This window comes from Echinops telfairi, unplaced genomic scaffold (genome assembly GCF_000313985.2).
Source record: "Echinops telfairi isolate 266 unplaced genomic scaffold, ASM31398v2 ScPeMD7_2;HRSCAF=8, whole genome shotgun sequence".
Taxonomy (NCBI): domain Eukaryota; kingdom Metazoa; phylum Chordata; class Mammalia; order Afrosoricida; family Tenrecidae; genus Echinops; species Echinops telfairi.
The window spans coordinates 11,011,792-11,037,028 of NW_022103898.1; the positions used below are offsets into that span (position 1 = coordinate 11,011,792).

General features: G+C 41.4%; 2 protein-coding genes across 2 annotated transcripts in view; both read right to left on the reverse strand.

The window, feature by feature from the left end:
• Positions 1 to 2,508, reverse strand: part of SLC25A17 (solute carrier family 25 member 17) — a 64,171-nt gene extending 61,663 nt beyond the window's left edge. Inside the window, exon 1 of the mRNA XM_004700269.4 lies at positions 2,409 to 2,508. Coding sequence (XP_004700326.1) covers positions 2,409 to 2,462 — 54 coding nt within the window. The 5' untranslated portion in view covers positions 2,463 to 2,508. The remainder of the gene's footprint in view (positions 1 to 2,408) is intronic.
• Positions 2,509 to 15,160: 12,652 nt separating this feature from the next.
• ST13 (ST13 Hsp70 interacting protein) overlaps positions 15,161 to 25,237 on the reverse strand; it is a 29,694-nt gene continuing 19,617 nt past the window's right edge. The window contains exons 8-12 of the mRNA XM_004700270.4: positions 23,629 to 23,731; positions 22,448 to 22,564; positions 19,055 to 19,103; positions 16,951 to 17,084; positions 15,161 to 16,020 (exon numbers count right to left, since the gene is read on the reverse strand). Of these exons, the coding sequence (XP_004700327.1) occupies positions 15,892 to 16,020; positions 16,951 to 17,084; positions 19,055 to 19,103; positions 22,448 to 22,564; positions 23,629 to 23,731 (532 nt within the window). The 3' untranslated portion in view covers positions 15,161 to 15,891. The remainder of the gene's footprint in view (positions 16,021 to 16,950; positions 17,085 to 19,054; positions 19,104 to 22,447; positions 22,565 to 23,628; positions 23,732 to 25,237) is intronic.

Here is a 25,237-nt window from a genome sequence, read left to right on the forward strand (position 1 = left end):
ACTGGTCCTGAAGGGATCATCCATCCTGGATTCCCTGTGTTTCTAGTTCCTATCTGTACCAGTGTACATCCTCTAGTCTAGCCAGATTTGTAAGGTAGAATTGGGATCATGATAGTGCAGGAGGGAGGAAGCACTTAGGAACTAGAGGAAAGTTGTATGTTTCATCGTTGCTACACTGCACCCTGACTGGCTCATCTCCTCCTTGTGATCCTTCCTTAAGGGGATGTCAGTTGCCTACAGATGGGCTTTGGGTCTCCATTCCGCATGCCCCCTCATTCACAATGATTTGATTTTTTGTTCTTTGATACCTGATACCTCATCCCTTCGACACCTCGTGATCACACAGACTGGTGTGCTTCTTCCATGTGGGCTTTGTTGCTTCTGAGCTAGATGGCCACTTGTTTACCTTCAAGCCTTTAAGACCCCGGACGCTGTATCTTTTGATAGCTGGGCACCATCAGCTTTCTTCTCCACATTTGCTTATCTGGCAGTACTTAAACATTTTATTAGGGGCTCATACAACTGTTATCGCAATCCATACACACATCAATTGTGTAAAGCGCATTTGTACATCATTCTCAAAACATTTTCTCTCCACTTAAACCCCCGACATTAGGTCCTCATTTTTCCCCTCCTTCCCCGCTGGCAGTACTTCTTACAAGACAGATTTATTTGTTCTTTTGGCAATACTTTCAATATCCTTTGCTAACACCATAATTCAAATGCATCAGTTTTTCCTTAGTCTTCAAGGATTCAATGTTCAGCTTCACATGCTGTCCAGCTCCAATAAGATTCAATGTCCAACTTTCCCAGGCCTTACTCCAGAAAGCTTTACTCCATCCATGTCATTATGGTCGACTACTTTGAAAAGGCAGCTCTGCCTCAGTCATATTTTGGTGCCTTCTGACCTTGCACTATGTCTGACAATGTTCTGTTTCTATTCATGAGGTTTTTAGTGTTTGACAATGTTTTGCTGCTATCCATAGTTTTCCCAGTGGCTCCTCTGAAGTGGACAGCATATTCCTTCTTTGTAGCCTGTTCTTAGTTTGGTAGTTCTGTTGAAACCTGTTCACTTGAGTGACCCTGCGGGTATTTGAAGTACTAGTGGCATAGCTCCCAGCATGACAGCAATCCACACAGGTCAGATAACTGACCGACAAGGGGTGGGTCTTACCATGAAGTTAATGATCACTTCTCACCACCTCGATGGCTACCACCCTGGCCCTTCTGACCTTACAGTCTATTTTCAACAAAGTAGCCAGGTGACTAATGTAAGTTAGTCATCCCAGATTCAAAACCTCCCACGGCTAGCTCTCTTTCTCACTTAAAATTAAAAGCCTCATCCAATTTGGCCCCCGAGCCCCATTTGTGTCCTTGTTCCCTGTACTCCAGACACAAAGGGGCCTCCATGTCCATCGCAGAACATGTGGAGCAAAAGCAACTCAATGCCTTTTGCACTGGCTGACATGAATGAAGGAACCTCCATGAAATACGGTGTCACCAACTCCTCACAACCATGTGAGATAGTCATGTTTAGTTCCACTTTCCCAATAAGGACAGTGACTTTCACAGGCTACCTAACAACAAACAAAGGAGCGCTGGTGGTGCATGGTTACGCAATGGGCCGCTAGCAGAGGCTTTCTACCCCCGTAAAGAGTTACAGTCTCAAAAAACCACAGGGGCAGTTCTATAGAGTTGCTGAGTCGAAATTGACTCGATACAGCGCGTCCGGTTTTGGTTAACAATTAATGTAGTTGGAGGGCGGGGAGGTGTTCGTTCTACATTACTCTATACAAAGCGTGAGCTCTCTTGGAAGTTTCGGGCGAGGACAGGGTGACGTTCCTTGGAAGTCACAGTGATTGCAACTGCGAAAGGTGCTTACTGACAGCGAGGAAAGGAGATTTGAGGAAGGGCAGCGCGAGGGCTAAGAGGAGTCCCAGACGAGAACAGTGATCCAAGCGAAGAGCGGACGGTGTCAAATGAAAAGGTGCATACCGCACCTTTCCACTGTCAGCAAGCCCGATCTTGATTAAAGAAGAAGAAAACCCACCTCTCTTCCCTGCCACCTGCCTGCGCCAAGTGTGTAAGAGTGTCAGGATAACGGCGTGAAGCACAACTCCACACTAGGTCCTCCAGTGGGGCCCGGGGTGGGCGGGCTGTATGAGGGGGAGGGGAATAGCCCGTACGTCTTAGAGGCAAAGGACACAACCATCCTCTTCCTCCCCACTGCCCCTGGTTCAAAAAAAAAAAAAAAATCCCTCCAGGAGGCCAGAGCGGCGGCCAGAGGCCTCACACCAGCTGGCTCTGCCAGCAACTTCCCGCCCTACGCGGACCTCCAGCCCCAGGCTCTCCCTGTCCCCCTCCCCCGTCCCTCGCAGGGCTGGCCCGGGCGTGAGGAGCCCGCTCACCACGGCTCCGGCAACGGCGTGGACCAGACTCTCGTAGGACAGCACGGAAGCCATGGGCGCTGCTCCCCGCGGGCCGAGCCGCACTGTCCCCGCAGGTGCCTCAGAGTGGAGCACCGGAGCGCCTGCCGGGGCTGAACGTCGCAGTCCCCGCCCCCTCAGGCCCGCCCGCCGCCCGCTGGACAACCACTTCCGGGTCGCGGGTGGCGCTCGGCGCCTGCAGTCTCCGGGAGAGCCGCCGCCGCCGGGGCGGGGAAAAGGGAGTCCGGTGCGGCAGGGAACGCCCCTGGGCGCTGATTGGCCCCTGGGGAAGCGAGGGGCGGGCCGGGCTCGCGAAGCCCCGCAGCGGCAGCACCCTGGTCTCACTGACACCTGAGTACCCAGGGTCTGACTTAAGAGACACCTGGATTCCTGGAACTGAGTGCAGTGACCTCGTGTGCCCAGGACCTGTCGTTCGCGCGTCACACAGACTGGTTGGTCAACTTGACAAGTCATTTAACCTGGTTGGTTTCTTGCTTTGTGAACTGCCCATGTTGGTGCCAAATCATCACCTCATTGGTTTTGAAGATGGCAAGAGCTCATTTATGTAGACAAACTTTTAAAAAAGATACCAGCAAAAGAAGGAAAAAAGGTGTTTGCTTCCTCAATGTTGCAAAATGGATAACCAAACTATATAGTATTAAAGAAATCATACCCAACCTCTTGTCAAGGAGGTACTGCTGATTCCAACTCATGGTGACCCTAGGAGTGCGTGTGGACGTGTGCACCTGCTCCGGACTGTTATTTTTAACCAACTACACTGCTGGTCTATCAATTTAGTGTTCTGTAATGACTTGCACATGCCTGTGTTGCTGGTAGCTATGCCACCAGGATTTCAAATACCAGCAGGGTCAATCAGCGGTGGACAGGTTTCAGCAGAACGTCCTGACTAAGTCAAACTAGAAAGAGGGCCTAGAGATCTACTGCTTTAAAAAAAAAAAGGCAGTGTAACTATTATAAATAGCAGTGTTGCCTGATACAGTGCCTGAAGACAAGTCCCTCAAGTTGGAAGGCTCTCAAAATACCAAGAACTGCCTCCTTAAAGTAGAGTTAACCTTAGTGAAAGGGTGGAGTAAAGCTTTCGGGAGCTTCATTTGTTAAGATGGCTCAGACTCAAAATGGGGAGAGACTGCTCCAAATATCTATTGATAATAAGAATGTGAAATATATGAAGATGGATCCAGGAAAATGAGACATTGTAAAAATGACAAGGAAATGGGGTCTTAGAAGCTTGGCAGGGTCTATCTGCTGTTGTTTTTGTTGTTAGGGGCTACAGAGTCAGCTCTGACTACTAGGGGCCCTTTGTACAGCAGAAGGAAACAATGTTCAATCCTGTATCATCTTCACATTGTTATTTATGATGGGCCAGTTAGTCTCTCCCTATCTGGAGCAAAGAAGAGTGGAGGAAATCGGAGATTCAAGGAAAGGCTTATCTCCACTACTGAGGAAATCGGAGATTCAAGGAAAGGCTTGTCTCCACTACCAAGAACTAGATGGTGCCAGGAACCACAGCCAACAGCTCTGATCGCAACGCAAGTTCCTGAGCAGAACAAGGTAAAAATTAAAAATCGTAAAAGTAGGAAAAAATTAAGAATCATAAAAAAGAACAGATTGACAGGCCTGCGATAAGACTGGTGGAACCCCTGAGCTGATGGCCTTTGGTTCCACTTCAAACCTAGATCTGAACCTGCCAGCAGGGATCACCTTTCACCTAAACAAGAGACAGGCCTGTAAAGTGACCGGTAAGACCCATGAGAACCCTCATCCTCAGAATAATCAACCCCACACAAAAAGCAGCATTTGCCCCATTTGGGAGGATGGTGCAGGGCCAGTGTTTCATTTTATCGTCCTTGTGTTGGAACTGATTTGACAGCACCTAACTGCTACACACAGTCATACCAAAGCCTTCTCTTCCCAGGACCAGATGAATACAAGCAGCCTGCAGTTAATAGTCAAGCACAAAGCGTTTGACTACTCTAGTTTGAGACCTGCTGATCTTTCAGAATGTTGTTCTTGGAACCCTCTGCTGCATTTGTTTCCTGGGGCGCCATCATCTCCTGTCTCTGCCAGTTTTTGAATAGAACCCTTGGTTGTCATTCCTAATTATTGTATGCTGCATTATGCCTACTGTCAAATTTACTCTCTGTGAAAGGACTTCCAAAAATGTTTACCGGAACATATTTCTGCAAAATTTGTAGGTATTTAATCTTCATTTGCTAGGTGGCTCTCCCACTTCACACCACCTTCATTCACGGCAGTGGCACAATGACCACAGAGGCCAAAGGAAAGGGCGGTAGGGGGACGGACACACCTAGTTGCCCAGAGCAGATTCCAGGCAGTACAGACTAAAACTGTCCTATAGGGATTCTTGGCTGTGATCTTTTTTTAAGAAATCATTTTATTGGGAGCTCGTACAGCTCTCATCACAATGCATACATATATCCATGGTGTCAAGCACACTTGTACATTTGTTGCCATCATCATTTTCAAAACGTTTGCTTTCTACTTGAGCCCTTGGTATCAGCTCACTTTTCCCTTCCCCCCATCGCTCCTCCCTCATTAACCCTTGATAATTTATAAATTATTATTTTGTCATGTCTTACACTGTCCGACATCTCCCTTCACCCACTTTTCTGTTGTCTGTCCCCCAGGGAGGGGGTTATATGTAGATCCTTGTGATCAGCCCTTTCTACCCCACCTTCCCTCCACCCTCCTGGTTATCACCACTCTCACCACTGGTCCTGAAGGGATCACCTGTCCTGGATTCCCTGTGTTTCCACCTCTTATCTGTACCAATGTACATCCTCTGGTCTAGCCAGATTTGTAAGGTAGAATTGGGATGATAGTGGGGGTGAGGAAGCATTTAAAAATAGAGGAAATCTTGGCTGTAATCTTAATGGAAGATCACCAGGTCTTTTCTTTTGTGATGCTACAGCAGAGCCCTGGTGGCGTAGTGAGTTTCCTGTTGGGCTGCTAACCACAAGGTTGGCAGTTTGAAAACATCCACCACTCTGAAAGACAAAGAAGAGGCTTTACACTCCAGATTCAGTCTTAGAAACCCACAAAGGCAGTTCTATACTGACTTATAGCACATGACAGCAACGAGAGTGGCTTTAGTTTGGGTGGATTCAAACTACTTTTAGAAAAATCAGTTGAGAGCAAACCATTTTCACCATCTAGAAACCTTAGTTGTAGTCACTGACTGCCATATCTTTCTCTCAGGGTGGGTTTGAAACACTGACCTTTTAGTTCCCAGCCAAGTGCTAATGCACAAGACCTTCAGCGCTCCTTTTTCTGGAGAGGTACATATGATGTAGTTAAATTCTGTCTTGGAATGATTCTACGAATGTCCCCACTACTCCTTGGGGTCAGGACCAAAAAGCTTACACCCAAAAGTCAAATGGAAGTAATTTTGGCACTGGAATAGAGAGAGAACTGACCCTGGAAAAAACTGTAAGCAGGGAGCTGATGAACTTAATTCACTGACTCCTAATAAAATTGAGAGTGCTCTCATCAGGAACGTACAAGCTTATGCCACATGCACAATTATAAGCTTTATTTTCCTTTCTTAATAGTAATTGCACTTAAGAATCAGGATGTATAGACATAAACCTGTAGCAGATAGAATGTATGAATATTTCTTTTTTTTTCCTTCTGCATCTCAGCTGTTGGAAAACATTAAATATTTAAAGAGTGAATTCCTTGTGATTAGTTGCTGTTACTGCCTGCCTGCTGGAGAGACTCCTCCACACAGTGGTCAAACACTGCCCTGTCCTACAATATCTCCATCATCAGCTGCAGGTTATCTTGCTATGATCCATGGGGTTTTCACTGGCTGAGTTTCTAAAGGAGTTTTCCAGATCTTTCTTCCTAGTCTTTTTCTTTTCTCCAGCATATTTTTATTTTTATTTTTTAAATTATATTAGGGGCTCATGCAACTCTTATCATATACCATACATACATCAATTGTGTAAAGCACATTTGTACATTCATTGCCCCCATCATTCTCAAGACATTTGTTCTCCACTTAAGCCCTGGCATCAGCTCATTTTTCCTCCTCCCTCATGAACCCTTGATAATTTATAAATTATTATTTTGTCATATCTCACACTGTCCGACATCTCCCTCCACCCACTTTTCTGTTGTCCATCCCCCGAGGTTATATGTAAATCTTTGTAATCAATTCCCCCTTTCCACCCCACTTTCGCTCCACCCTCCCAATATCGCCACTCACCACCGGTCCTGAAGGGATCATCCGCTCTGGAGTCCCTGTTTCCAGTTCCTATCTTTACCAGTGTACATCCTCTTGTCCTTCCTAGTCTTTATGTGGAAGCGCTGCTCAAAGCTGCTCAGAATCACAGCAACACAAGAGCGTCCACAGATGCCGCACTTGAGGTGTTGGCCAGGAAGCAAAGCTGAGTTCTCCAAAGCTCTCACTGCTATTGGGTCAATGCTGACTCACTGTGATCCCCTGCGGCTTTCTGAGACTACAACTGTTCGCAGGAGTAGGAAGCCCAGTTTTTCTCCCGAGGAGGTGCTGGTGATTTCAATCTACACCACATCACCAGAGTTCCTTTAAATGGGAGAAAAGAATTGTACCATGGAATCTTAATGCCTAGCCCCCACCCTACCCCACCCCACCGCTTTACTTTCTAGTTTACTGACAGTACTACAAAATCATTGTCCTGTCATCAGAATCAGCATATGCTGCAAAAAAGGGTGTGTGTGTGGAACTTTTAAAAGCACATTAGTGTACTTGTGGGTTGCTATGATGCTGGAAGCTATGAGATAGTGTTTACAAAATCAGTAGGTTTACTCTTGGTAGGTTAAGTTTTACCAGAGTTTCTGGACTGAGAGATTAGGAAGAAAGGATTGGTTTTCTACTGCTTAAAACTAACCAATGAACAAGCTTCATGGTGAAGAAGCACACCAGCCTGTGTGATCACGGAGTGCCAAAGGGATCAGTTATCAGGCATCAAAGAACAAAAAGTCATATCATTGTGTGCTTACCTTCCCGATACGATCGCTGAAGACAAATGGGTGTATAAGCAAATGTAGTGAAAAACGCTGATGGTGCCCAACTATCAAAAGATATAGCTTCTGGGATCTTAAAGGCTTGAAGGTAAACAAGCAGTCATCTAGCTCAGAAGCAACAAAGCCCACATGGATGAAGCACACCAGGCTGTGTAATCACGAGGTGTTGAAGGGATCAGGTATCAGGCATCAAAGAACAAAAAATCAAATCATTGTGAATAAGGGGGAGTGCAGATCGGGGACCCAAGATGAGAATGATGATGGCAACAAATGTATAAATGTGCTAGACACAATGGATGGATGGATGGATTGTGAAAAGAGTTGTATGAGCCCCCAGTAAATTGATTAGAAAGAAAAAAGAAAAAGCTACATGGCTAGTAACAGAGGACTGGGCAACATTCCATTGTGTTCTTTTACAAGGTTGCTAATAATTGGCACCAACACAAGGGCAACTAATGACAACTGTAATGTTTAAGGTAGTTTAATTTTTGAATGTTTCCCTTCACATTCTACACATCCACTTCCATTCATACTTTAGTATTGGTTAAAGTTGCCCAGGTCCCTAGAAGTGGCTCAAAGAAATCCGACCACATACTACACGGGAAAGATTTGCTGCAAGGGATCTACTTGTAAAAAACAAGTATATTATTTTGATGACAAGGTTCCCCTGATCCAAGTTCTGGTCTTTTTTATAATAGTTTTATTGGCAAACACTTCACATATCATTAATCTTTCAATACTATTAAGAAATTTGTGCAATCATCACCAGAATTCATTTCAGAACATTTTCTTCTTCTATTCATTGCTATCTCCCTTATCTTGCCTCCCCTGCCAAGCCCTGAGGCAATTACCAATTCAGCTACTGTCTCTACATAGCTACCTATCCAGGATTTCATATACAGAAAATCATACAAAACACAACAGCCCCCAATGATTTAAAAAAACAACACACAAACAGGGAGCAAACAATCATGAAACCAACAATGACTAAACAAAACACACAAAAAAATTAATCAAAAAGAAAGCAAGAAGTATTACATACCCAAACAACTTTAAAATGGATCAAAAGGGAGATCAAATGATAAGGCATTACATTTTAACCTATGTCAGTGATGAATGACTTGAAATGTTCTCCTGTAGGAAGGTATTCACTATGGTCAGAGGGAATTCAATGGGGGCTTAATCCATTTGGGGCCTTTCTAAATGGATTTTGGGCTTCCATTGCCATCCATAGCCTTTTACAAACTGGCTGTTCACAAGTTAAACTAATACCATTTCCTCCTTTGGATGTGAACTTCACTATTTACAATTCTTGGATCACACTGGCTGGTGTGCTTCTTCCATGTGGACTTAGTTGATGCCTCACTTAGATGGCTTGTTTTAAGACAAGCCTTTAAGACCCCAAACACCTTTCTGAAAGTTGGGAACCATCTGGTTTCTTCACCACACTTTAATATAGCACCCTTCAGCGATCTTCTCATGAAGGCAAGCATCGATAGGGGCCATTTCATAGGAACAATTGTTTGTAGAATAGGGCTAGACACTAGAGATCCTCTTGCAGAGGGATCTCAGGGAGGAGACGAGCCAGTCAGGGTGCGATCTAGCAACGATGAAAAATACAACTTTCCTCTAGTTCCTAAATGCTTCCTCCCCGCCCCAATATCATGATCCGAATTCTACCTTGCAAGTCTGGCTAGACCAGAGGATGTACACTGGTACAGATGGGAACTACAAGCACAGGGAATCCAGGGCGGATGATCCTTTCAGGACCAGTGGAGTGAGTGGCTATACTGGGATGGTAGAGGGAGAGTGGGTTGGAAAGAGGGAACCGATTATAAGGAGCTATATGTGACCTCCTCCCTGGGGGACGGACAACAGGAAAGTGGGTGAAGGGAGACATCGGACAGGGCAAGATATGACAAAATAATAATTTATAAATTATCAAGAGCTCATGAGGGAGGGGGGAGTGGACAGGGAGGGGGAAAAATGAGGACCTATAGCCAGGGGCTTAAGTAGAGAGGAAATGTTTTGAGAATGATGAGGGCAATGGATGTACAAATGTGCTTTACACAATTGGTTTATGTATGGATTGTGGTAAGAGTTGTATGAGCCCCTAATAAAACGATTAAAAAAAATCGGATGAAAATAAAAGGTTAAAAAAAAAAGAATGGGGCTAGAATTAGGTACAAGCCCAAAGTCCATTCATATATAGGACATGGTCATTTTGTCTCATGCACGTGAAAGCTGGACAATGAAAACAGAAGGCAGAACTGATGCACTTATCTGTGGTCTGGTGACAAATATGAAATTTACCATGAACTGATAGGACAGACAAATTGGTCTAACAAGTAATATGAGAATATAAAAGACCAGTCACTAGAATGTTTGGGAGATGATCAACAAAAATGGAGGCGGTTCTCTGAGATGGGGTGACACAGTGGTCAGACCTTGGACTTAAACACAACAACTATCACAAAGGGTTTTCAAGAGCTGAATAGAAAGTTTCAAAGGGAAAGTAGAGAAAACAAAGCCAAATATAATGAAATGAACTGGGGCAAGGAACTAGAATTAGAAGAACACATTCAGCATCTCTGAAACTAAAAGAACTCAGGAAAAAATTCAAGCCTCAAATTGCAATTTTGAAAGATTCTATAGGCAAAATATTGAATGATGTATGAAGTATCAAAAGAAGATGAAAAGAATACATAGTTACTGTACCAGAAAGAACTAATCGACAGTACACCATTTCAGGAGGTAACATTTGAGTAAGAACCATTGGTTCTGAAGGAAGAAGTTCAAACTTCACTGAATGCATTAGCCAAAAACAGGACTCCAGGAATTGACAGGATACCCATTGAATGTTTCAGAAAGTTGAAGAAGCACTGGAAGCACTCACTCGTCTATGCCAGGAAATTGAGGAGAGAGCTATTTGGCCAAGTGACTGGAAAAGATTCATTTGTGCCCATTCCAGAGAAAGGTGACCCAACAGAATGCTCGAACTATAGAACGATATCATTAATATGGCACACAAGTAAAATGTTGCTTAAGATCATCCAACAATGGTTGCAGCAGTACATTGACAAGGAACTGAACACAAAGTTCAGGCCAGATTCAGATGGCTCTTGGCTCAAAACAGAGTACCAGAAAGATGTTTACTTATGGTTCATTGACTATGCCAACACATTTGTGTGTAGACCATAATAAACTCAAGGTTTTGAGAAGAATGGGAATTTCAGAATACTTAACTGTGCTCATTTGTAACTTGTACACGGATCAAAAGGAAGTTGTGCAAACAGAACAAGGCAAGACCGCATGGTTTAAAATCAGGAAAGGTGTGCTTCAGGACTATACCCTATCACCCTCCCTACTTGCTCTATCTCTATGCTGAACAAATCACCAGAGAAGCTGGCATGAGAACTGAGGGAAGGCTTACTAACAACCTGCGATACACAGATGACACAACCTTGCTTTCTAGAGTGAGGAGGTCTTGAAGCACTTGCCAATGAAGATCAAGGATTGAAGTCTTCAGTATGGGTTACAACTCAATGTAAAGAAGACCACAATCCTCACAACTGGACCAATAGGTAACATCATGATAGAGAAAAGGTTGAAGTTGTCAAAGACTGTCTTACTTGTTTCCACAATCAATGCTCATGGAAGCAGCAGTCAAGAGATCAAAATACATATTATACTAGGTATATCTGCTGTACATGCCCTCTTTAGGCTACTGAAGAGCAAGGATGTTACTGAGGACTAAAGTGCACCTGACCCAAGCCACGGTATTCTCCACTGCGTCATATACATGTGAACATTAAGACATTGAATAGGAAGGCTGTAGCAGAATAGATGCATTTGAATTGCAGTACTGGCAAATAATACTGAAAGTATCATGGCCTGCTAACGTGACAAACCTATCTATATTGGAAGAAGCAAGGCCAGAGTGCTGCTTAGAGGCAAGGATGGCAAGACTCTGTCATATACTTTGGACATACTGTCAGGAGAGACCAATCCTTAGAGAAGGGTATCGTGTGGTGAAGTGGAGGGGTGGTGAAAAAGAGGAAGGCTCTGCAAGAGATGGATTGACACAGTGGCTGCATAAATGGGCTCAAGCATAGAACAAGTTGTGAGGATGGTTCAGAACCGTGCAGTGTTTGGTTCTGCTGTGCATAAGGTTGCTATGGGTCAGAGCCGACTCAATGGCACCTAACACCACATCACAAAAGTGGTTAGCATAGGGTGGCATTTCATTCTGTCAGACATAAGGTACCCGTGAGCTGGAGCCTAACCTGAGGGTAACCAACAAGTACTCATGTTATTTGCCATCCAATCTATCCCAACTCAGAGTGAACCCGCATAACCGAGTACAACAGTCTAACAGGATTTCCTTGGTATGGCAGTTATGCGTTAAGCTGCAAACCATAAGGCCAGCAGTTCAAAACCACCAGCTGCTTCAGAAAGACAGGGCTCTCTACTCTTGTAAATGGTCAGTCTCAGAAACCCACAGGGGTAGTTCCACCCTGTCCTATAGGGTCACAGCGAGTTGGAATTGATGGCAGAGAGGTTAATTTTTAGAAGCAGATCAAGCCACTCAGTAGGTTAAAAGCACCAACATTTATGTAAGTGGCAGAATGCTTAACTGGTTAAGCCAACAAGGCTCCTCTATTTATATAAATTGAGCAATATTCTATGAAGAGGCACCCCCCCCCAAAAAATTTAGATGTGATGTGAGGGAGTTCATTTCACCAGGTCGAACTGTTAACCAAGCTTTCTATTTAGAGGTTCTGAATAGTGTGACAAAAAAGGCCTGATTTGGGGCAGATGGGATTGGTTTTGCCACTACAATGCACATGTTCACGCAGCCATCTTGGTGCACCAGTTTTGGGCAAAAAAACATGCCTCTCTTGCCCCATGCACCTTACTCACCTGACCTCACTTTGATCGACTTTTTGTTTCCATCGAAAGTAATTTGAGGACATACAAAAGATGAAGAAAAAAACAAAGGGAGTTGCTGTCAGCCATTCAACCAGATGAGTTGAAGTGTTTCCAAGAATGGAATAGATTTGAAAAATATATTAAGTGTAATGGAGAGTATTTTGAAGGTGATATGGTTTTGTGAAAATTTAAATATATAGCTTTGGGGGGAAAAAATTCCATAACCCCTCTTATACACACTTCAGTCAGTGGTTTCTTTGTACCAGCTGCCTCCCCTCAGAAAAAAGATACAGGTTGTCTGCTCCTAGATTTAGTCTGGGACACGCTAGGGAATGCTACTCTGTTCTACAAGGTCACTGTCAGGTAGCACTGACTCAGTTGCAGTGGGTTTGGTGTACACACGTCTATGCCATCCAGACATGTTACTGTTACTATGGTCAGGTTATACCACAAACCTGAAAATGTTGTAGTGATCTGAGTGAACATTTAAGATATTCTAATTAGAAAATGGATTCGTACATATTTAGAGTTTACACTAGTTCTATCCACTTTTGCATTTCTAGCTCTGGTGTAATATTTGAAATCCCTAACTATAAAACTAGAATTTTATACTAATCAATTTCATAGACAATGAATTTTCACTTCAATCAAAACCAAAAGAAAAATAAGTATCCCCCAAACCACTGCCATCAAGATGATTCTGAGTATAGGGCACAGAACTCATTAGTTTCTGGGCCTGTGAATCGTTTGGGCGCAACCAGACTCATCCTTTTTCCCAGTTGCAGAAACCCTAACGAGCTGTGCTAACCCCTGTAGTCTGAATGGGCAGTTTTACCCTGGCCTTTAGGGTTGCTTTGAGTAGGCATGGACTCAATGGCAGCATGTTTGGAGTTTAGGTGGGACACTGAAACTAAGGATATTTTACCACAGTGGTCACAAGAATGGGAACAGGACCGGCAATATTGAGCCCAATGAGTTGAAGGTGATTAGACTATTCTCTTTTTTTGGAATGGGGGACCTATTCTTAGGCTTGTCATGAATGGACTAAGGCCTACCATTATGCTTCTGTCCATTATTGTTTCTTAGCACACCACAGAGTGCTTCGAAAAGTTCGTGGAAAAACTCCATGATCTCCTAATGCCACAAATTATTTTAAGCCATGAATACAATCAATCCCATCCCCAAGTACCTTTGTGTTCAACTTCTTAAACTGCCAAACAATTCCAAGAGAAACAAGCTCAACCAGAGACAGAAGAAAGGGCCTGGCCACCTGAACCTCTACAGAGCTCAGTTCTACTCTGCAGCCAATGGGGTCACCACCATGAGCCAGAACCGGAATACACTTGACAACTGGTTCGTTGTTCCTCATTCACAGCACCTTACAGTCTATAGATTAACACATTATAAAAGTACATGTACTGAAAAAAGGGGGATGAAAATCAATATCCAGCTTGATACACCTTATTTTCCATATAGCTAGGAATAGCCAATAACTATGTGTTTTTAAGCAGGGCTTTTTTTGTTGTTGTTGTAAATCAGACACTATTTGGCATTTGGGGAACTTCAGTCTGAAAGTGCAGCCCGTATCACTTTGACCCATTTATGGTAGTTATCTTCAGTGAGATTGTTTAAAGGTGTATACTTAAGTAAATTAAATTAAAAATTCCAAGCAACTGGTCTGTCAAGTTATTTGCAGAACACCCTGGGAGCTTTTGGTGAAAGATCACATAAACAAAAAGATCACTGAAAATCTCAAAAGCATGACTCTATGCCAAGCATTTTAAAGTGTTTCAAAAGTATGCTCCACCAACATATAGCATTTCCTCATTTTACTTTTAGATGTATTTCTATCTGCTTGTGTACAGCAACAGGATTTAGAACAGTGTTTCTCAAAGAGGGCAATACTGTGCCCCCCCACTGGGTGGGTGGGGGCATGTGGGATAATGGGCTATAATACAAAAAGTTTTAAATTATCCTGAAAAAGGAACAGTAGGCCAAGGAAGTTTGGGAACCTAAGGGTTAGAACTGGAATCAATTTCCTTATGATTTCAGAAAAGTACTCCAAGGAACTGACTTCACTACCACCACTCTTGATTCTTCAGAGGCAAAGAGTAGCAGCCATGCTTTTAAATGCTAGCATTTAAAATGAAAGATAGGTAGAATCCTAGTTAAAATTCCAGGTGCACAGTGGCAGTACAGTCTTATTTAAAATAAGAATGGAACGAGCAGTACAAAATGTGTTATTTGTCCCCCTCAGAAAAGGGGAGCAGGGGTGGGGCTCTGACTGCAGTACTGAGGAAGAACCTCAATTCACACCTCGCTCTCTAAAACAGAGTTGAATTTTACAAGATGAATGAGACACCAAAGGGAATGAATTCCTTCTAAACATCAAGGATATGACAGGAATTCACCAATGTACAAACCTAATGTCTAAGTGTAGTGACTCTTGACCAAATAAGAAACTACAGTGTAATGGGTATTACCCTATACAATTACCATGCGTCACATACATACCAAATTAAGGCCAGCATTGAACATGCTTGCGCAATTATTCAGTGAATGATGGCAGCAATGGTGCTGCTGGTGAAAATAAACCAATTAAAAAAACGCCAACAGGAGTGGAGAAAATAAATGAGGCGATGGAGAGAAAGGCTGGCAAAAAAGTGGAATGTGGAATTGGGTTATCTGGGGTCCAGACATACAACTTTTAAACAGAGAAATACAAGAAGAGTACTCCTTTTTCCCCCCTATGTGGAAATAATCTGAAACTTTTATTTTATACATTGGATAAGAACAGAGTAAGCAAGCCAACTTCACGGCAGCATTACAGAAACCATCCTCTCACCAGTGTCAGATGTACATGTTACCTGCAAAAGGGCTCGTCTGACTTAAAATGTAGAAGGACCGCTGCCATCCTGCCAACCACCCCCAGTCTCTAGAGGTCCTTCCACAATACAGGTGAGGTCCCAAGTTTATCATTGAAATCAACCTATTTTGGAAGAAATAAAGCACTTAGAAGGACAAATCAATATGCCTTAAGTTGCCATTTATGTATCTCATTTGCATCAATTTAAATGACTTGTATTTCTTTGTTGATAAGCCTTAATTTTGCTCGTTAGTGATAAATCTTCCACACATTATCTTTTTACCCAACCAATTCAAAGAAACAAAACCAAAATGATTAGTAATGAAAAATGTAGGCATTAACACAACCTTTTGCTTTAGGTATTATTAAGATTTAAAAAGTATTTAAAGAAAGTTTGTACTTCCTAAAAGGAAAACGTGATCTGAATGAATACCCTAATGAAAAACAACTGTAAATTGTCCAGCGGCACGAGGGTGGCAGGGTAAGGGTGGTCTTCGCAGCACCCCAGCTTTCTTGATGAGAAGGTCGGAGGTACACTGGTTTGTATTATTGCGACATCCAATAAATGCTCTAGCTTGCTTTTCCTTCGGCAACGGCTTTATTTCTCAAACAGCATTATGCTTGGCCTCCAAATTTGGCTGACAATTTACTGATGATATTCATAATCTTAGGGTTACTCTGGTATTTTGATATATTTGCTGGATTCTTGGCCACATCCTGGAACGCCACCAGAACTTCTGGATCCTATAAAGAAAAATTATTAATTAAAAAAGGTTTAAATTCTATTGGGTCAACCAGTTTCCTTACTCTAAATTCCAGTTTTTTATTTGTATCTCTGATTTTGACATAGCTAAGTTAATTGTATCTCTGATTTTGACACAGCTAAATTAACTGACAAAACTAGTAGACAAGCCACTGAAATATGCATACTTTAAAATATTTAGCATTTTAATTTGTTTTAATGTTATTAATGTGTATTTCAAAGCCAACCTCAAGTAAGTCACTTACATTAGGTAATCAAAGAAAGCAGGCATAATTCTGATACAAAAAAGGGGCATAAAGTCTGGCTAGACCAGAGGATGTACACTGGTACAGACAGGAACTGGAAACACAGGGGGCAATACTGGGAGGGTGGAAGGAGGGTGGGGTGGAAAGGGGAACCGATTACAAGGATCTACATATAGCCTCCTCCCTGGGGGATAGACAATAGAACAGTGGGTGAAGGGAGACATCAGACAGTGTAAGACATGACAAAATTAATTTATAAATGATCAAGGGCTCATGAGGGAGGGAGGAACAGGGAGCGGGGTGGGGAATGAGGAAATGATGCCGGAGGCTTAAGTGGAGAGCAAAATGTTTTGAGAATGATGAGGGCAATGAATGTACAAATGTGCTTTACACAATCGATGTGTGTATGGATTGTGTTAAGAGTCGTATGAGCCCCTAATAAAATGATTAAAAAAGGGGGGGGGCCAATAACTGCCAACAATTACTGAGTACTTGCCCCAAACTAATTTTTAGCAATGTTTACTCATTCTGGGAAAAAAGAACACAACAACTATACAACTGGCTATTTGGTCATCCAGAAATGTGAAAAACATGAATGTAAACTCTCCCTCCACACAAAAATACAAAATAAACGACAAAGTCCAATTTTGTCTTGCCAAGTCTTACCTGCATGGCAGCAAGAACCTCTGGATCACTAAGGATCTCATTGAACCCAGGCATTCCTGCCATTCCAGCCATACCCGCTCCCATTCCAGGCATTCCTCCAGGAAAATTACCAGGCATCCCCCCAGGAAAGCCACCTGTAAGAATCAAATTAAGAATTATATAGGGTAAGCTAGTGGGGAGTTGCATAAATATTTTAGGCTGTTGAATACAAAATTGAAGATTTGAAATGTAAAACCCCCACCTAACAAAAGTTTTTTTTAAAAATTATATGGACACCAACTATATTCACATTTAGCATACTAGTATCTTCAAATTAAAATTAATATGCACACAAACGTGAGCAGACAGCAAGGATGCCACTGGATATGAAGGAGTCTGAACTCTTAATGAGTTGTAAAAAGACGAATTTTAGGTCCTTGGGGAGCCAGGTGGTGTAACATCAGTGGGTTATGGACTGAGTTGCTAAGTAGAAGGGCAGCAGTTGGAAACCCCGGGCTGCCCCACAGGAGGAAGAGGAGGCTTTCTATTCCCAGGCTTGGAAACTCAGAGACGCTTCTACTCTGCCCTGTAAGGTCGCTAAGTGTGAATCTATGAGATGGCAGGGTGAGTTTAACTTTTAAAATCAGACTTTCCCACCTACATTCATTAATCAAACTGCTGAAAAAGAAACCAGTCTTGCCTTAAAAACAAAGAGAAAAGCAAACAAACAAACAAAAAATCAAATACAGTTATCTTGTTTTTATTATTTGTTTGACAACAGAGTTTCTTTTAAAATCTTTATTTCTCTAGAATACTTATTCTTTCACTACTACTAGAAATGCTTGTTTCTAAAAATTGTGGGTTCCTGATCTCTACCCTAAACAGGAGCAAAATTTCTGAGACTCTAGAAATTTGAATTGTTAAAAAGCACACTTGAAAACTCTTCTATACACTGAGAGCAAGGCGGGGTGTGCATGCAATCAGTACATTGTTGTCATCTGCACTAATCTAAACCGGTGTGTACTGGAGGCACTTGAAAACAATACTATGAATGAGGCTCATCTTGAGGCCAAAGAGAGACAACAGTAATGTGGTTCTACAGATCAGGGAACCTTGAAAAGCCCCATTATAGAAGAAGAAATGCAGACCAAAGTTGTTTTTACCTAGGATCAACAATGATTAAAATATAGCCACACAGAAATCCAAAAAGGCCTGAAAACAACTAACTATGCTTCTTGTCTTTATGGATGCCCAGGCCCTGAAAAACTAACTTCTGCTCATTCAAAAATTACTGGCTCAAAGCATTAATATTTAGACACGCTCCTTGTCAAGTTTAGATAATAGAAATCTACCTGACAAAAACTGTCTACTGTTACTGCACATTAGCAGTCCTTTTCTAAAACAAAGGTATCTCACAACAGGAAGTTCCAAGCTTTAAAAAAAGGCTTCCCTGTGTCTTTATACAGCAAGTCATCTTCATCCATCTATCCTTCCCTTTTTCCACTGCACTAGAATTTTACTTGCAGGACACAGTGCCCCTTTCACTACTAAAGTTCTAGTTTTAAGCTTTTAATTTTCTAGGCAGAGGCACACACACATGTATAGGTGGCTATATGGGCTGCCATAAACTAAGAGCAATCAGTTATCATTTAACATCTGGAAGAAGTAGAGTTCCTTTAGAATCACAAATCTTTCGTCTCTTCCTGGTCCTTCGGTAAGTTTCACAATGCCTTAATTCAGAAGTATCAAATAATTATTTTCTGAGTGCATCTTTTGCCTCTGGCCTCAGACCAGAATGCCTTTTGCCTCACCAGAAATTTCTAATCACTGACATTTGTGGGAATGGGAAGAGTGTATATTATTTTACATAAGGCTCAAAACACTTTTTATACTTAATAATTCTATAGACTGCATTTACTTTCATGTCTTCATGAACATCAATGTACAGAAGAATTTCCACTATGGTAAATTAAAGGCACTTAAATCACCCAGGGTTTAATATTCTAAAGACGCTTCAGAGTTCTAGGGACAGATGAAATAAAGCAAAACATATATTTGAACTTACAAATAAATAATGTACCTATTATTTACAGTATTAACAAGTTCAAGTTTACTCTAACCATACCTGGAAAGGAGCCATGTTGAGCTCCTGATTGTCGTCTAGCTTCTTCCTCCTGTAATATGAATAGAAAACATGCATATAAATATACACACAATTACATATGAATCAATTAAAAGACCCTTGTCACTCCAACCATAACCATGCAAAATCATTAATAAAAAAACAAAAGCAAAAAACATGCTACAACAATGCTGCTGAGTGAGATAGTTGAAAGACTTAGGAGAATGACAAGTTTCAAATGGCAATACTGGACTCTTGGATACACCCTGCAACTCCCTTGGAAAAAACAGAACAAAATAAAATCTTCCAAATGGATTCTCATTAACCATTACTCTTGGTAATGCTTTTTTTTTTTTTTTTAACTCTGGGTGTGGGAGAGCCCTGGAAGGTAACTGATAGTACTATTAAGTCTGTGCTAATGAAAACTGCACATGCTTCCTGGTTTTACACCTTCAACGTGAATACACCAGGATAGATTACTAACCTGGGGGCCTTTTGTTCCATCTTTCCCTAACTATACATCACTCAACAAAAAACATGGAGATTTACTGATTTGTTTATGGTATATTTTTTAAAAGAGAAAATGGGAAACACAAATTTTGGGAAATGTTAATACACTTATTACTCAGTAATGCCCTTCATACATATATCATTCAAGGCAACAGACAAAAGTCAAACTGTAAAAACTACTTTTGAAGATCTAAAAACTAAATCCTAAAAATAAGTTACAATATAGAATGAAGAAATACTAATATGTAATGATAATTCAAATATGTATGGTTTTGTTGTTGTTTATCTGTTGGTTGATTGGTTGGTGTTCTGTCTTCATTGTATCTGCTTAGTCTATCTATATTGTTAGGAATGAGAGGCAAACCCAAGGAGAAAGCAATGGGACCGACAGTCCCAGGGGACTCTTGCGGGAGGAGGTGGTGAGGGGTAGGGGCGCACGACCAAACAAGTTCATGGTCAGGGGAACAACTAGGGATCTAAAATCAATAGCAAAGAAGGGGGTGGGGGGGAGATAGAGTTCCTGGTAGGAATTACTGAGGCGCAAACGAGGGGTGAACATGACAGTGGGACAGGAGGAAATAATAAAGGAAAGAACTAGGAAGCAAAACTATCTATAGAGGTATAAACAGAGTATGTGTAAATACATTAATGCATAAAAATAGGGGTATTGGTCTAATGTACATATATTTATATGGAAATACATTGAGGCAGTGGACAGACTCTGGACCTCTACTTAAGTATTCCCTCAACACAAGAACACTTTGTTCTAATAATGTGGCACTAGGTGATGCCCACCACCCCGAGACACGACTGCTGAAGATTGTGCATAGACAAATTTGGTGAAGACAAGCACCCTGAAGAAAATAATTAACAATACAATCAGGTTTTACTTACTTGTCTGGCAAAAAAATCCCTGATATTACAAGGGAACAAAACAGTTGGCAAAATCTAATCTCAATAATTTAGAGACTGAAAATAATACTAAAAATGGAGAGATGAGTATGGGTCAAGACCCCTAAATCCACTGCCACTGAGTTAATTCCAACTCATAGCAGCCTTACAGGACAGGGTAAAATTGGCTCTGTGGATTTCTGAAACTATAACTCTTTACGGGAGTAGAAAGTTTGTCTTTCTCCCTTGGAGAGGGGGTGGCTTTGAACTGAACTTGTGGTTAACAGCCCAATGTATAACCACTAGGGCTCCTAAAGGATAGGTAGGACCATCCCCAAGGGTGGAAGTCAGTCTCAGGAAGAAATGCTACAGGTTTAAGAGAAAATACCTGTGTATTTGTGTATCAAGCACTGGTACATGGTTAGTTCCAAATAATTGGTAACTATAATTTATTTGATATTGACCTTGTATGAGTGCCTGGTACATAAACTTACAGAAAATTTTTCCTGAATGATGGAGTAAACCCCCATAAGTAGTAGTAGTAACCCTACTGATGGAGACCTGTCTGGTGGTGCAAGGGTTGAATGCTCAGCTGCTAATCAGAAAGTTTATGGTTCAAACCCACCAAGTTCTCTGCAGGAGAGAGATGTGGTAGTCTGCTTCTGAAAGGATTCACAGCCCTGGAAACACCACAGAGCAAGAGCAGTTCTATTCTGTCCTACAGGCTCAGTATGACTTGGAATTGACTCGATGACAACTGAGTTTTTAAATGAACAAATAAATCATAGCCAACAAATAAAGGAAATAGGAACCAGAATGACATCTAAAAACTCTACTGCAGGAAGATGAGGCCAAGATAGTCTCCTGCAGTGGGATTATAAATAGACTTTCCCCCAGCTTTGTCTCCCCCAAAGATAGGCCAAATATCAGAGGCTATTTGCCAGCATTTGGTGGGAGGTCAGATGCTTAGAGACATCCTCCCCAAGGCAGTCAGTTGCCGGACTACTCTATGGTCCCATCACAGGTAGGGTCCACTCCCTGCTGTTAAGGACACTGGGCTACTTCTCCTTAAAGGATTGGGACCGTCAGTCTGGTCCCTGTAGGTGGGTGGGGTTTACACCCTACTGATAATGGTTTCTATGGAGATCGAGAGAACAGATCAAACCTGCTCAGTGACATCCAAAGTTAGACTGCCATCCTGAATCTAGGATCTGCCCACCTTGTCACATGTATCCTCCCAATCGCTCCTCTTTCTATTGCTTGTATATCTCTAGATTGGCCCCCTCTCGCTGTATTACCTATAGTACAACCCCTTCCTGTGACATATGTCTTTACCTGTAATTAGTGGGCTTGCACGCCCACCAAAGATATATAAGCCTTGGTTAACAATAAAGATTCCCTTTGGCCTCTCATTGGCTCCCTCTCCTCTCTGGTCCTCTCTCCCCTGTTCCCCCCTTCCCCTTGTCCTCCTTCCCACCCCACCTCTTCTTTCTTGCCCTCCAGTCTCCCATCTCCATGTGGACCACCAAGCGGGGCTGAGGTGAGCATGCTACCATGAAATGTGTCTGACTCCATTATTTCAATCTCTCATATCACTCATGCTCTCTATGGCTTTATTATAATCTTTATATATTTCAATTGTACAATAATGCCTATCGAACCTGATTAGTTATGGGGGGCAGGCCTTTCCCCCACATCCTGCCTAGAACTCCCCTTGGTGGCCCAGCTATCAGCAGGATGGGTGAATCTATAGACAATAACTAGATTAAAGGTTCCTGAGGGATATGGTAAGGTGGTAACTGGGAACTAATAACAAAGACTACAAAAAGGAAGAAAATATTTTAAAACTGATGGTGGTAGTGATTGTACATTTCTTGATATGACTGACGAATTGTCTTATGTCTGGATTTTGTCTAATAAAATGGTTAAAGGAAAAACAACAAACAAACCAACTCTACTGTATTTTCCCTTCTGGGCTTAACTATAGGAACTTACCCTCTGGGCTCGTTCATGCTCTTCCCGGGCTTTCTTAACTCTTTCTATTCTTTCTTTGATCTCTCGCTCTTCACGTTTTCGCTCATACTTTCTCCGATGTTCTGCAATTTTCTGGGCCTAGGAAGTTAAAAATACAAAAAAATAAGTCTGTCCCAAAAGTCAAACAAGGTCTACACAAATCCTACAGTTCTGAGTTACTTTTCTTTGTGGAGAGATGCTAGCTGTAATGAGTTACAACAAACAAGTTCAAGATAACAAATAATTTTCAAACTGCACAACAGCTCAGTGTTGAGAGATTTGGATGGTAGAGCTGAGTTCAGTAGCAACATGTATTATCAATAAAGCAGAGACTAGGAAAGCCTATACCAGGCATTTGCTACAGTTTAACTGTTTCCACAACCAGAGAAAGGAGTGGAAGCCAGTCTCAGAATTGCTGTATCAATTAAAGAAAATATATGTGTATTTGAGTATAAGCAAGTGTACATGGTCAGAACCAAATACTTGAAAACTATAATTTTTTTTCAAAGAACGAAACAAGTAAAAGATTCAGATTCAAAAATCATTTTAGCTTATGATTATTTTAAAGAACCCAATGCTTTAGAATAAATGAGCTCAATCGTTTTGCAGTTAGTCTTGTTATACGAAGAAAAACCCAAATGAAGTCTTTGTGGGTAGGTAAGTTCAATAGGATTCCCACTATCTTAAAACCTTTGGGAGTAATTTTTTAATAGCTAACTTCCCATAGAGCTGAGGAATTTACTATTTAAATTTAAAGGGTAAATTCAATAATTTTTGACTGTTTCTATCTAAAAGCTGAATACTGCTGTTCTGGGTTCTACATTATAATTTAAGAAAAAATTGATACTTAAAAAAAAAAGTTATGCTTTATTGTAGTGACTATGTGAGAAGGCTTAAAAATGATCACTGGCAAATTCCACTACCTTTCAATTCCATGTTTCAGCAACTTTCTGAAGTCCCCTTGTCTATACCTATACTACCAGGTCATATAGGTTTTATTTTTCTTTCCTTCCATACATATTTCTCTATCTAGAAATGAAGTATGAAAACGCAAAGCTTCAACGATCACAGACTATCTAACTGGTTGATTTCTTTTCAGGTGCTTGAGCCAGGAGCTAAAGACTACAGCGGTTACTGCGGTGACTTCTGTTATCTTGACATACCTTCGGCTGAACTTCTTTCAGCATTCCACTAGCGTCTTCATCATAGTCCAGTTTACAAGCAAGGGCAAGGTCATGTGCAGCTTCTTCCCAATGGCCCAAAAGTCTGGAACAGATTTAAACTCTCATTTTAGGACCTAAATGAAATTGCATCTTCCTTCCTTATTATGTACATACAAGGAATGTTACAACAGATGTTCAGATTAAATTCTGAACTATAAACTTTCACATACAAATTCAATCACTATATTAATCTGCAAATAACTAAAGCAGTTTAAGTTTCTTCTGTGAATAATGTAAAGTTGCTGTTCCAATAAACACTTAAAAAAATAAAAATACAGTAAGCCTACTAAAGCCAGAATCTGTAAGATGGAAACTTGTCAGAGAAAGAAACCCAAATATCTTCAAGCAAGAGAGCAAGAGTAAAGGCTATGGCTGCATCTTGTCAAAGGTGGAAACTTAGGAAGCCTGGAAGAGGCGGTTCCACTGAGTTCCAGCTCTCACAGGCTTCATTGTGTGCGAAAGGTTAAACAAAAGTATATATGTCAACTCATCAAACACAGGGTAACACAACGCAAACTTAGCAAACCCATCTCTACGAGAGGTGAAATAAACATAAAAGGCGAAACCCTACCCAGAACACTGTTGAAACAAGCAGCAGAAAGACAAAACCCGAAACTGACAGTAGGCAGAGATGAGTAAGACTGAGGTAAAAGAACATAGCACAGAAATGAAACCCGTCTGGAAATCTCTCTCTACCCAGCTGTCTAACTCTTAAAACATATAAATGCTTCACATACTCCAAAATAAAATTAAACCAGAAAAGATGGAGAAAAAGGAAATCCCAAACCTGATGACAATCAGAAACTAAGAGACACATTGCAGATGGCATTGCGAACATAATGTAAGACACATTCTTAGAAAGTTCCAAAACAAAACAAAACTCCCAACTTTTAAGCTTCACTTAATTGTTTTTAAGATTGTAACTCTAAAAGGATTTTATGTATATATAGGATAATACAAGTAAGTAAATACATTAGGAACAAGATTGTGGGAGAAGGGTGCCAAAACTAAGAAAGAAAAACATTTCATGGAAATTTTAATTAGAATTATCACTCTAAATTCAAGATCTCATGTGGTTTTTAGAAAATCGTTTTTAAAGTTTTCCCCCTACATGTTCAACTGAAATGACGGAAAAAAATAACACATCAGAAGCAATGAATATATCTGGTGCCCAAATTTGGGTGTTAAATTCCATCACTGTTAAAAGCAGCAGCCATAGTTTCTCTAAGAGAAATGACTGAGGCCAACTTAAGACAAGCAAAGTACAAGCTGAATTTACACGATCCATGAGGAATCAAAAAGATCAAGTTCTACTATGTGAACTTTTTCTATACCCACATAGCGTTAAGCAGCCCCTTCCCACCCCATGACATCTGTCTCTTATTTTTCCCTTTGATTTTTCAGGTAGCCCAGCAGTGATTAAGTAGTTTCATGCTATTGTATTCCATCTATAGATAATGGACTGGTGGGTCAATGTTAAGTTAAAAAGGGAAAGTAAGAGACAATTTGTAAGTATACTTGTATCACTGTTCTTACAGGTAATTTTGAG